Genomic DNA, 14,560 nt, shown 5'->3' on the forward strand with positions numbered 1-14,560 from the left:
AACTGCTTAATAGAGTGACTTGCAATTTTGCTTGGATGCTTATAACAGATGTACCAACTTAGAAAAAAAAATCTTGCCGATATTTTTGCCATCTGTGGTCGAGGCAAAGAACTTTTCAGACCAACCTCATACATCTATGAAAGCTTTCAGACAGGCTTTTTCCGGTCGGCTCCACTATTCAAATTATTCACCCCACTCCTTTTGTCTTGATTAAATACATGTTTGCTAAATCTCAATCTGTCAAAATATTTCAAAAGTGAAAGTAGAAATTGAAGATAGAACTCTCACAGCTGTGTGAAAGTTGTATCTTGAAAACTGTGGTTCTGCTATACATAGCTTCAAAGTAGAACTTTTTTTCTATAGATGGCTTTCCTCTTTAATAACCATATTACATTATTTCATATACTAAATTGGTGAATTGTTGAGTAATAAAGATGAATAAAAACTTTTTTTAATGCCCTATTCTAATAATAGCTTTTCAGTTAGGAAGTTTGATTTTGAAGTGTATCCTTCTAGGGACGAGAAGGTATGACTGCATACTATTTAACGAAAGGTTGGGCAGGACTGGTAGTAGTAGTAGAGAACAGACTTCCTGATCGGTGTATTCAAGTAATCTGTGATTGTTCTGAAAGTATGAATGTTGTATCAACTAGGGCAACTTTACGTACGGTTGACAGCATTCCTCCACTACACAGGTAAAAATATAAAGCTGTAATAAACTTATGACATGTTTCATTGTAAAAGATAGTTCTTGCATATAACTGAAATAATCGTGTTTCTTATTTCACTTGCTAATATTATTATTGCTGTTATTTAAGATCTCTGTGCAGTCATGATTTTCTAAAAATTAAAGATGCCAAGAAATTATATTCTTGGTTTAATCCTTTTTTCAATTATAAACAAACATTGTTGGTACAGGAAGTATTTTATGCCCACAGTTCATGGAACCGGGTCTGGTATATTGCCAAGAATAATCAATTCGTGCTGAAGGGGAGAAAGCAATAAAGGATATACGAATGTCACCAACATGAAATCACGTGCTTTATATGTAAATTTTCCAACTGTTGTACAAGCAAAATAGTTGCCACTTTAAAACCTAGAATTTTCATAAAAGAAAAGCTAATTTTCAGACATATAATAATAAAATCTTATCCCTCGAAACTCATTGATTACCCTATTATTGGAATGGATTCTCCTTCTGACATGCACAGAAATGTCAAAGGGTCTCACATCTGTGGGCGTATCTTAACAACTGGGCTACTTGTATATAGAGGCTAATGATCTTCACATCTATTGCCTTAAAAGTCGTGATATTCATAATGGGAGAGCCCTCTCCCTCCTTTAGACAACACAAAGTTTGTCACTACACTCCATAAATTCATTACTTTTTGGATTCTCATCAGCCTCTAACACAACAGATTTCATATTCCATGCAAAAAAAAAAAAAATGCTACTTCTCACGCTCTTACTCACTACTCCCTTCCGCAACTCCCAAAGATGAGCTACTTAGCCTTGTTCTTTCTTGTTTTATAACCTTTGGAAAAGTTCCTAAGGTATCAGTTATTATTTCCTTTCATCACCTATCTACCACTCTGTACTGATTATAGGTCTTTATTCTTTCTTCATAGCCACTGTTTTACAGTCCTAACATCAATTTTTGCTACTTGCCTTTGTACCCGCTCTAAAGTCTTCACCTTCAGATTCCATTAATCACATTTGAGCAGTCCAGATGTAGTATCATCAATGCCTTATACATGGAACCAGACCCTTATCTCTGTTGGTAAATATCTCCTGAGTATTGTAGCAGTCCTCTGGACTCTCTTCGCCATTTTGAAATATACCCCATGAAGTTCAAATTTTATCAGCTATTGCCCAAGATACATTGCCTCCTTTGCTTCCACCATTATGTCCCACCAATAGAATATGCAACTTCCCACTTATGTATTGCAAATTCTGTACCTTACATTTATCACCTTTTCAGCTTATTCAAATCCTACTGAAATGCCATAATATTGGTACTATTGTAAATAACTTTTTTCAGCATTACAAACAGCTGAATATCTGTTTCTAGTTTAGCAAGTCTTGTTGACATAAAGGTTGAATAGTAATGTCTCAGTACCATGCTATGTGGTACCCCACTTGTTACCTTATCTCTCCTAGTGCTAACCTACCCCCCCCCCACACACACACACTCACACTCTTTGGTATCTATCAGAACAGAAACAGATTGTCAATTCGCTAGCCTGTTGTTAATAATCATCCTTGTTGTTTTATTATAAAAAGCCACATATTACTGAAACAAGAGCATCCTGTCTAATAGATAAGCTTAGGTGTTGAAGATTATTCATGACTTATATTTAATGGTATTAACAACACCAATCATTTGGTGTTGTTAATACCAAATTCTGTCTGTGAGTTTGTTACTACACTCCATAAATTCATTACTTTTTGCATTCTCATTAGCCTCTCGCACAACAGATTTCATATCATGCAAAAAAAAAAAAAAAAACTAAAATCTTAACACCACCGAAGAAATACAAACTGGACTATAGTTTGATTATTTCATTCTACCACTATGCATTCACACTATCTTACCCTGCTTCTGCTCTTTAAAGACTCTTCCAGTTGTAAGACTTTCATTAAATAGTCAGATCAACATTATCAGATAAAATTACCAGCATTAAAACGTGGCAGAATATCATCAGTTCCCACTGCTTTGCTGACAGCTAGAATACTTATTCTAAATTTATTCTCTTCATTCACTTCTGATCCTTCAGGCCAAGATGAAATACTATAATAAACTGATCATCAAAAAGTGATTATTTGTTTCAATAATGGAATACTGGGGTGCTTAAGGGTCAAAGCTGTATAACTGAGAGGAGACCTCCACATAGCCTTTAAAGGAATGCGGAGAACCGACCAGGGCTTCTGACCTAATGTCCAATCCTCACCTTCTCGTGGTGCACCCTGTTGGGTATCTACTTTGATACTGAACGAACGAGGATGGGCTGGCAATTTGGGATTTAGCCGACCAAATTGTATTCTTATTGGTTAAACCAAAATAAAAAATGATGGTACAACATGACAAAATTTCATGCCGGCTGGGGCGTCGCCCGGTTAAACAAGGCCCCCGTTGTTTTCGCCAGGAAACCAGGGCGAACAGCGAAAAGTCAGCTACTGGAACAAATCTGAAAACAAACCCCAACTCAACATCACCAGAGTTAAAGATCGGTACTATCAATGTAAGAAGCCTGAATGGCAAAGAAATGGAGCTAGCTAAGGAATTAGATAAGTACCAGATCGACATAATAGGGGTGACTGAAACAAAAAAGAACAAAACTGGTGAGATCTTTCTGAGCAATAAATACAAAATGTTATATTCAGGCAATGATAATCAAGGAAAAGAAGGAGTAGCCATAGTATTCAACACAAAATATGAGGCTAATCTTCTTGAATGGCAGTCAGTCTCAAGTAGAGTAATGTGGGCAAATATGAAAATGGGGAACTGGACAATGAGACTTATTTGTGCCTATGGTCCCACAGAAGGTTCTACTAAGGTAGAAGTGGAGGAATTTTTTGATGCTTTAGAAAAAGCAACTGACACAATGAAAAAGGAAAAGTTGGTCCTTGTTGGGGATCTAAATTGCAGAGTAGGAAGTGATTGTCAGACATACAAAAATATTTTGGGAAAATTTGGAGAAAAGAGCAAAGCTAATAATAATGGCAAATATCTGTTGGATTTCTGCTCAGGACATGGACTGGTTATTACTAACACCTTGTTCCAACATAAAAATGTGCACAAATTCACATGGAGAGAAGAGGCTAGGAATAAGAAAAGTCTCATCGACTATGTTATTGTTGATAGTGATGTTTTCTCCCTGGTGCAGGACACCAGAGTGTACAGAGGATTTGAAATTGGAAGTGATCACTATTTAGTCTTGAGCAGGATAAAATTGAATTTCATATTGAAAAGAATAACATGTAAGAAAGTTTTAAAGCGAATAAAAGTTGAGCAGCTCTCAGATGTGAACTGTAGACTAAAATGCAGAAAGATTATTGAAAAAAAAATGACAGAATTTGAGAACAGGAATCAAGCCTTGGAGATTCAGTGGCAAACTCTGAAGAAAACATTGATTGATTCTGCCAGAGAGGCATGTGGTGAAGTTGTGTGCAAGGATAAAAAAATCAGAACTCCCTGGTGGACACAGGAAGTTAAAGAGGCAGTGAAGGAAAAGAAGAAAGCATATCAAAAGTTCCTGGCAAATAAGTCAGCTTTTACTCTTACAGAATACAGAGACAAATGTAAGAAAGCTAAACAGTGTGTAAAACTAGCTAAACAAAAGTCATGGGAGGACTTTGGCAAGAATATAGAAAATAAATATCAAGAAGGTGGCAAAATATTCTGGAGGTTATTGAAGAAGCTTAGGAATGGAGGAAAGAGTGCTGTAAAAGGAGTTAGAGATGATAAAGGTGACATGAAAACAAGAGAAAAAGATATCCTTGAAGTATGGAGTAATTACTTTGAAAAACTGCTAAATGAAACAAGCAGTGATGACAGCACAGTGATAAAAAACACTGACCAGGTATGCAGTCAGGAATACATATCCATACTTGAAGTAGAAAAAGCCATCAAAGGCTTGAAATGTGGAAAGGCAGCAGGAGTAGATGATATTCGACCAGAAATGCTGAAGTATGGTGGTATAAAAGTCTTACAGTGGCTGCACTGCATAGTTCAGAAAGCCTGGACAGAGGGACGAATTCCCGATGATTGGAGTAGAGCTCTCATAGTACCCATATATAAAAAGGGAAATAAAACTGAATGTAAGAATTACAGAGGTATTTCCCTACTGAGTGTTCCTGGCAAGATCTATGCAAGTATACTTGAGAAACAGTTGAGAAGATTTGTGGAAGAAAAGCTTGGTGAAGAACAAGCTGGATTCAGGCCAAATAGAGGCTGTCAGGATCAGATCTTCACTTTACGACAAATGGTCGAGAAAGCCTGGGAATATAACAAAGATCTGTATTTAAGTTTTGTCGATTTGGAAAAGGCATATGACAAAGTGCCAAGAGAGAAGCTATTCAATACGCTGCAGTTATATGGTGTCAATGGGGCATTATATCAAGCAATTCTTAGTCTTTATTTGAGTTGTAAGTCAGCAGTTAGAATTGAAGGAAGTACAGGAAGATGGTTTAATGTTAAATCTGGTGTGAGACAAGGATGTACATTATCCCCTCTGTTATTCATTATCTATATGGATCACATTATGAAGGAAAGTGGTATTAAACCTGATATCAAAATTGGAGATGTTAATGTCAGCTCTTTGCTTTATGCGGATGATGTTATACTTCTAAATAAATCCGCTACAAGTCTGCAAGATTCTCTGACTAAATTGAATAGCTGTTGTAATAGATATGGTATGAAGGTCAGCAATAAAAAGACAAAGACAATGAAAATAGGCAGAATCATTGAAAATGTCAACTGTGTTGTGAATGGAGAACCTGTGGAACAAGTAAAACATTTCAGCTACTTAGGCACGATTTTTACTGAAGATGGTAAATTAAATATAGAAATAGACAGCAGAATCAGCAAAGCTGGTATGGTGGGAAGTCAATTGAATAAATTCATATGGAGTAAGAGAGAAATTAGTCGGTACACTAAATTAGCTGTATACAAGACAGTGTTCAAACCAGTTTTAACTTATGGATCTGAGAGCTGGGTCAGAAGTAAAACACTTGACCAAAGACTAGAGACTGCAGATATGAGAGTCCTGAGAAAGATTCGAGGCATGAACAGATGGCATCAATGGCAATATCATATTAAAAATGAGGATATTAGGAAAGAACTTGACATTGTCAGCATCCAGGAATGCGTTAGCAGAGCTATTCTCAGGTGGTATGGTTATTTAAATAGAATGGGAGAGGAAAGATTTGCAAAACAAGTGTTCTCTGCCAGGTTGGCAGAAAAACGACCCAAAGGAAGACCAAGATATAGGTGGATTGATATGGTACAAAGTGCCTTAGACGATAGAAATATAAGATCTGATAATGTTGGAGCCTTGACAAGTAACAGACTGATTTGGAGGAAAATTGTAGATAGGAAGTTAGTAATGATGTAATTTTTTCATGTAGTACTGTCATATCCTGTACACCCCTAGAGGGTACATGGCAGGAATTTGATGATGATGATGATGATAATGGAATACCATGAGTTGGCATAATCAAAATAATATTTAAAAAATATAAAAATGGAGGAAAACTCATGTGAAAAACTTACTTAATGTTAAATTTTTGCCTGAGAGTTATAGGCATCTTCAGTGCAGGATTTTAGATCTGCAAATAAACAATACCAGACAGTTCTAAAAACTACCTTAGTAGCTAATGTAAGATAACTAAAAATGGCTAATAATTTCTTGACTTAAAGAGACACACACACACACATACATATAAAGGTAGCACTTTTTAAATCTGCTAATCTTTCCTATCTCCCACAAAGGGGATAGACCATCAGATCTGTTTAACTTAGAACAGTGAAGTAAAGTTTCACACACTTCTTTATAAAGATGTTCTATGAGGAAACAACTTTTATGAAGGACTCTTGATCCAATAAACTATATTTAGTGCAGATAGCATGCTCAGCAAGTCCAGAGTGTTCCGGCTCGTGATGTTTAATATAAGATTAGTTCCTCTAGACCAGGGGTCGGGAACCTTTTTGAGCCAAAGAGCCATTCCACCAAAAAAATTAATTGAAACAAAATGTTGGGAGCCGCAACTTCAATTTGATTTTTCCTGGTGACTCAAAGTTGCAGTTAGTTCAAACTTAGGTAAATTTGTTTTTAATTCAGTACTTCGAGATATCAAATACCACTTTTATGTTTGCATATAAATTTTTTATATGTTCATTAAATAAAACAACATTAAGTTTGATTAAGTTTTTAATCACAGAACATGTTTTGTACAATATTGCAAAAAAGTCAGAATTTGTATTGCAAACAGAATTAATCCGAACAAAATTACAATATTATGTATTTTAATAGATATTTGATTGTTTTAATTTAAAATTCACTGATGAGACTTTTGATTTTGCATCTTCTCAGCCAATTTACTTAAATCTGGATTGTATGTCGTGCACTTTAATAGTAATTCGCCTTTCAAACTTTCATCAGTCAATTTGTTCCTGTACTTCTTTTTAATGTAATTCATTGAAGAGAAAAATTGTTCGCAATTCTACGTTGAACCGAAAAGATTCAAAACCCAAAAGCAAATGTAATGTAGCTGTTAGTTGTTCATGTCATAAAATTTTATGCGTAACACACATCATATGCATAGTATCTAGCGCCACGAACAGGCCTTATCAAAAAACAGTATTTAGTTGTTTGTATGAATTATGTATCAAAATAAGATAATCTACAAGGGAAAGGAATCCAGTTGATGCCTGAAAAACCTAGAGGTGGAAACTTGTCCTTAGGAGAAACAAGAAAGGTAGAGATTTTTCTGATGGAACAGAAGGTAGCAAAAATGTTCAGTGGTTTTAAAACTTTCGCTATGCATTCTGAAATGCCTTGCACATGAGGGATAGGAATGAGCATTATTTCTTAGGTACTGGAAGAGATAGAGATACCATAACTTTAAAAGTTTTTTTTGATGAAAGAATAAATTGATAAAAAAAGGTGGGATTTAATATGTTGTAATTCTTTCTGTAAAGGTTCATCTGAAAAACATAAAGAATGAGCATGATGTACTAAAGACTTAATAGTTCCAGCCTGTTGACTAGGATGGTAGTGAGATATAGTGTGGATACAATGGCCTATATCAGTCTTCTGAAAAACTGAAAACTGTAAGCCCCCATCTGAAGATTTAAAAAGGCTATTTGGTTATTTATTTACTAAGGTGAATAAGCAAAGGTGAATTTGATCCTGGAATGAAGTGTATTTAATTTGGAAAGAAACTTCTGCAACTCAGAGCAAGAGCCATTCCAAATGGCAAAAATATCATCCACATATCTGTATTGTGTTGGTCTAGGTGAAATGTTATCAGGGATACATTGTTCAAAGTGTTTCATGAAGTTGGCAATAGTAGGAAAAATGGGATTGGCCATGATGTTTCTTTGATTTGTTGGTATAATTTGTTTTTAAAAGAGAAATAACTAAAATGTATAACAAAATCTAATACTTTAACATCTGAAGGAAATTCTTTCTGAAGTAATTCGATGGTGTCCAATAAAGGAATATTAGTAAACAAGGATCAATATCTAAACTGATCAGAAGCATCCAGATGAAGGTTAAAAATTTCATTTTTAAAATCCATAGTGTTTTTTTATATATAAGTAGAAGTTCTTCTAGTCATGGTAGCAAGTAAATTGGATAAGTATTTAAATATCTTATACGACTGACATCCTATACAGGCAATGACTGGTCTTAATGGAGTACCTGATTTATGAACTTTCAGAAAACCATATAATCTAGATGGATGACCAAAGAATGGTTTAAGCTTTTTCTTTTGTTATTTGTCCCAATTATAAACTTTGTTGATAAGAGAATTATGTCTGTTTATCTGACTACAGATAAGATCGGATGTGAGAGGCCTATAAGTAGAATAATAGAGACATTTTTCTGTCATATTTTCTTTTGTCTTGAACAATAACAACAACAGCCTTTCTCTTGTCAGCTTTAGTAATAATTAAATTATTATACTTCAAGGACTTCAGTGCTTTACATTCAGTAAGATTAGGACATGGAGGATTAATACATTCTCATTTCATAGGCCTTGGTACCTTTTGTTTATTGGGTCGATTAAAAAAATAATAATAATAAAAGTGCCCATACCATCTTAGATTAGCTTTACTCACACATGCTTGAATGCTAAAAATGTCTAATTCCTTTCTGATATCTTCATTTTCAATATGATTTCATTAGCTCGCCTAATTTTTTTTAGAACTCCCATGTCTGTAGACATGATCTTTAATCAAATTTTTATTTCTATCTCAGCTCTCAGATCAGTAAGTTAAAATTGGTTATTATTATTATTATTATTATTCAAGACCTCATGGAGTCAAAGACTCATCTAGGAGGTCTTTTTATCATACACACAGCTCATCATACTGTGCTTTAAACACACTCAAATTCTCTGCAGACACCACACTCTCAGGCAAGGCATTTAAATCATTCACAACTCTGCTTGGAAAAAACCTGCTACTCACACCCTCTTTATACAGTTTCCAGGGATGACCTCTAGTTCTCCCCTGATCTCCCACTGTTTTCTGCAGAACCTCTCCAACATTGATCCTATAACAACCCCTTACTAACTGGTAAGTCTCTATCATATCTCCCCTCTTCCTCCTATCCATCAGACTCTGAAATTGCATCTTCTCAATCCCTCCTCATATTCAACATTTCAGAGGTTAGAAACTACCTTAGTCAGTCTCCTCCAGACCCTTTCCAGCGTCTCTTCGTCCTTCTGAAAAGCAGGTGACCAAATCTGGGCACAGTAGTCCATGTGTGGCCTAATCAAAGCCTTATACAATGGAACAGAATCTCCATACTTCTACAGGTCAATGTCCTCCACATCATTCCCAGAAGCCTTTGTATTGTCTTCACAATTTTGGCAATGTGTCCCCTAAATTTCAAATCCTTATCCACTATCACCCCAAGATCTCGTATTTCCTCGACCTCTGATAATATATTCTCACCAAGCTTAAATTCTGCATCCCATCTTTGTTTCCCAAATTTTAAATAAAATACTTAACTATTAAAAAACTTAAATTTTAAACTATTAAAAAATATTAAATTATTACGCATCAGTAGTTTTAGTGTTTTCACTAATTTCTCTCTTATTCCATGTAAATTTATTCATTTGACTCCCTACCATATCAACTTTGCTTATTCTGTTATCTATTTCCATATTTAATTTGCCATCTTCACTGAAAATTGTACTTGAATTGCATGAAATATTTTACATGTTTCTATTTTCATAGTTTTCACCAGTGCTTTGTTTAAGGAACAATAGATGCCAGTAATTCACATTTAATTTAATGTGAATTAAATTAAAAGGATACAAAAGGAAAACAAAAAATTATTTACTAATATTTTTATTTCAGATTGTGATAGTTTCCAGAATAAGAACAACAAATTAAGTATATGTTACACAGTTTCTTGAGCATAAATTTGTTTGTACAAGTATATAAAACTTAAGTAAAATACAGTAGAATCCGCTGATTGTGATCACGGATAATTTTAGTAATTGGCTATTGTTATCAAAATCAGTTGGTCCCAAAACATACCATTTATAATGAATTAAAATTAATCAGTCTATTATAATCAAAGTTCCAGTTATTGTTATCAAAATCCTCGAATGTTTAGCCTTTTGCATCTCAGAATTCTAAGAAATAAGGGTTAATCAGGAGAAAATTTGACAAAGAACATTTGTCGAAATCTAACTTTTTTGTTAATCTTCCTTTAATCTTATATCTTCCAGGCAAATGCAGGTGGGTAATCTTAATCTTTTTTTAACCTTAATCTTCTGTAAATCTTAAATCTTCCAGGCAGATGCTGGGGGGGGGGTATAAATTGAGATTTTTTGAGTTTATTTTCATGCTCTCTTTCAGTAAGTGAATTTGACCTTTAAGTGGACGTCAAAACAGCTCTTAGCATTATGGCAGAAGCAAGTAAAAAACATAAAGATTTCTCTTTTCAAGAAAAGCAAAGAATTTTAGAGTGCTATGATAAGTTGCCCAAAATGAGTCAGCATAATATGGCTGTACATTTAAAAATTTCACAACCACTCTTGTGTAAGATCTTAAAAAACAGATCAAACATTGAAACTTCATCTCTTACTAATGAGAATATGGATCAGAAGAGAGCCTGATCTGGTAAGGATACTCAAGTTGAATCAGCATTAAAAATTTGGTTTAGTAATGTTGGTGAAAATAATGCTTCAACTAATGGGCCGTTGATGCATCAAAAAGCAGAAGGACTTGTGAAAACAATGGACAAAGAAAATTTCACTGCAACTGATGGATGGTTTAACAGGTGAAAAAAGCAAGAGAATGTTGTGTACAAGCATATTCATGGTGAAGAAAAACGTGCTGATTTTTTTTATCAAAACTCTATTTTTGTGCAATTCCTGAGCATACTTATTTGTTTAAAAATGAAAATACTAAAGGATTTAAATCTTCAAAAGAGTGTTCTTTGTTGTTGTAATATGAAAGGTGAGAAACAAGAGCTCCTAGTGATTGGAAAAGTAAAAATCTTCAGTGTTTTAAAAGGTGTCAAAAGTTTGCCTGTTGACTACTGTTCTAGTGCAAATGCTTAGATGATTAATGACATTTTCATCAATTGGTTAGTTAAGTGGGATCTTAAATTAAAGCGAAAAATAGTCTTGCTAGTAGACAACTGCACTGCACACACACAAACAATTTATCATTAAAGAACATCAAGGTAATTTTCTTGCCTTCGAACACTACATTGTTAATTCAATGATGTGACTAAGGCATTATACAAGTTTTTAAAGCTTATTATTGCAAGGAAGTTCATGCGAGAATTATAGCTGAACTTCATTATATAAAAGACCAATCTGATGCAAGTGTAAATGCAAAAAAGATTTTCCTTCTTGATGCATTGCATTTAGTAGTAATGTCATGAAATCAAGTCTCAGAGACGACTATTGAAAGCTGCTTCAAAAAAGGTGGATTTTTAAGAAAAACTCTGAAACTCCTTCTTCCGAAGAATTTGAATATCTTACAAATGACATTTTTAATAAAACCCCAGATGGTATGTGAAAAGAAGAATTTGAAAATTGTAATAAATTTAGCTTAATCCTTTATTCAAGTGTAAGCAAACAAAGTTTGTGCCTGAAGTATCTTCAGGACTGAGGCAACTCGTGGTAAAGATGGGCTGAGCTCTCATCACTTGTCTTAGTATCTCCCATAATGCAAAGCACATCTCCTTGCAGACATGTATAATGCTATGCATTAAGGAAAGGGCCACTACCCTGACCAGTTTTGACTTTTATTGAGGTCTCGTCAGTGGGGGCCAGACCCATAGGTGGTGATACTAAGGTGGAAGTAATGGAGAGGTCATATTTACCTATACGAGTTGCCAAAAGGTGTCTCACTTTATTATTAAATTACTCTGGATTCTGCAGTGGCCTTTCCCTTAATGTATAGCATTATACATATCCACAAGGAGATATGCTTTGCACTATGGGAGATACTAAGATAAGTGATGAGAGCTTATTCCACCTTTACCACGAGTTGCCTCAGTCCTGAAGATACTTCAGGCACAAACTTTGTTTGCTTACACTTGGATAATGGATTAAACTAATTTATTATAGTCTAACCAAGTGGAGAAAAAAAAAAACTTCCAACAATTTGAAAATGAGTTGGATATTGATAACAGTGTTGAAGTAGTGGCTACAACAGTGTCGGAAATATCTCAAGCTGCTTTCAATGAGAACTTGAAACTAATAGAAGAAAGTGAACCTAATACAAGTATAGAAGGACAAATTTTAGAAGCTCCTCTAACCAATGCCCAGATGCAAGAAGTTCTACGAATACTTTGTCATGGTGTGCAACATACAGTGACAAACTTCAGAAGGCATGATTATCAGTATGAACAATTTATTCATGAACTACTATATTCAAGACACGACAGACAATACTAGATACAAGGGTTGTTTGAAAAGTTTGTAAAAAAATAAGTTAAACACATTTTTTTGGAAAAAAATCGCCTTTATTTCTTAACATAGTCTACATCAAGGTCTACACATTTGGTCCAGCAAGTTTCCAATTTTTTTCATCTTTTCTGAAAAGTAGGATTTGTCAAATTGTGCAAAATAGTCATTGACAGCCTTGATGACATCCTCATTCGAAGAAAATTTTTTTCCCACCAAGCCGAATTTTTAAGTTTGGGTTCCACATCCATCGTATTCTCCAGAATATGATGAATGTGGAACCAATTCAATTCATGCAATTTTGCCATTGCGGCAGCCAATGTGTAGGATGGTGCATTGTTTTGATGAAAGAGCACTTTTTGTGCACCAGTCTTAGGTTTTTTTCTTCAGTTTTTCTTTTAAACGGTCCAACAATGACACATAATTGCCAAAAAAATAGTGGCCATCACCTTCCCAGCTGACCAAACACTTTTCTTTGCTTGACAGAAAAGAAAGAAAGAACACATAGGATATGTCAGAAACAACAGACAAGACATTTCAGGCCTTTCTTGCCACTTTGCCTCTACTAGCCATCACATTGAGTGGGATAAGAGCCTTATGCCCTATATAGAAGATAACTACCATTCAAGAACCTTCAAGGAAGCAGCTACAGTCACCCGTAAAACTGAAAACCTAAACAAGAATCAAGGTCTAACCTTACCAGAAATTTGGAAAGCTTTAATCATATCATTAAACATCAAAGAAATGAACTTTCACGACAATTACATCATGAGCCATAACGAATAAATCATGTTCGCGAGACACACGTATTGCCTCGTTCAATACTAATTTTTTTGTATGAATTAGAACCATCAGTTATAACCTAGTCTGTTACCTTCATATAGCTTACTAGTTTGTATTCCCTGAAGATGCTGATAGAAAAAAATTGGCGAAACATGTAGGATAATAAAATAAAGCTACTTGACGAACATTATGTAAAAAAGTGTAATAGTCTTATAAATAATAGTCAAGAAAAAAAAAAAATTCGACACATATTATACACCTGTTCAGTTGAGATGCCTACAATCAGCAATCTCAAGCAGTTTCACTCAGTGGTCATCTATAATGATACCATGGATGTTGTCAATCATTTCCTTTGTAGTGACCTCAGTCAGGAGTCCAGAGCATGCTTCATCCTCGATGAACTTACGACCACTTTTAAATTCATTTATTCAAAAATAAAGTCTTTAATGCTGGTGCAGAGTCCCCATGAACTGCATCTAACTCAGCTTTGATCTGCACAGCCATCCACTTCTTCAAATAAAAGTGTTTTATCACTGCATGAAATTCGTTTTTCTCTATTTTTATGAAAAATGCGAACACGGTCATTTTATATGTTTGCCAAATCTGAACTACACATTGCACATGGCTAAAATTTTTCCAGGAGTCATGAAAAAGATGATATTTGCCAACACTGGTATGAATGAACAAATTGTGTTGCCATCTATTGGAAATTTACCAAACTTTTCAAACAACCCTTGTAAGTTTTTCTTATAAATTTTATGTTGTTGCTTATCAAAAAGTTGTTTATAACATTAAATTAAATTAAATAATGTTTATAAGAATAAATTGAAATAAATGATGCAGTTTTTTATATCCTTTGCTTAATTATCAGCTGGTTATTGTTATTGAAAAGCAACTGTCCCAAAGTGATCACAATAAGCGGCATCTATCTACTGCATATACAATACTTTTTAATAAAAATTTTATGTACTAAATATCTTAACAGTAGATGCATTTCATTAAGCAACGTAAGTTATTCTCATGCTACGTAAAAGTATAATTTTTTTTTTTTATATAAATTTCTAAACATGCTGTATCCATGAGTGATGCATCACTATTAATAAAAGTACTG

At 34.3% G+C, this 14,560-nt stretch overlaps 1 protein-coding gene across 1 annotated transcript in view; it reads left to right on the top strand.

The window, feature by feature from the left end:
• Positions 1 to 14,560, top strand: part of LOC150106660 (calpain-15-like) — a 406,958-nt gene that overhangs the window by 346,859 nt on the left and 45,539 nt on the right. The window contains exon 12 of the mRNA XM_090393252.1: positions 517 to 695. Coding sequence (XP_090249378.1) covers positions 517 to 695 — 179 coding nt within the window. The remainder of the gene's footprint in view (positions 1 to 516; positions 696 to 14,560) is intronic.

The sequence above is a fragment of the Typopeltis vanoorti genome, chromosome 5 (genome assembly GCF_054136105.1).
Source record: "Typopeltis vanoorti isolate ZY-2024b chromosome 5, IOZ_Tvanoo_1.0, whole genome shotgun sequence".
Lineage (NCBI taxonomy): Eukaryota > Metazoa > Arthropoda > Arachnida > Uropygi > Thelyphonidae > Typopeltis > Typopeltis vanoorti.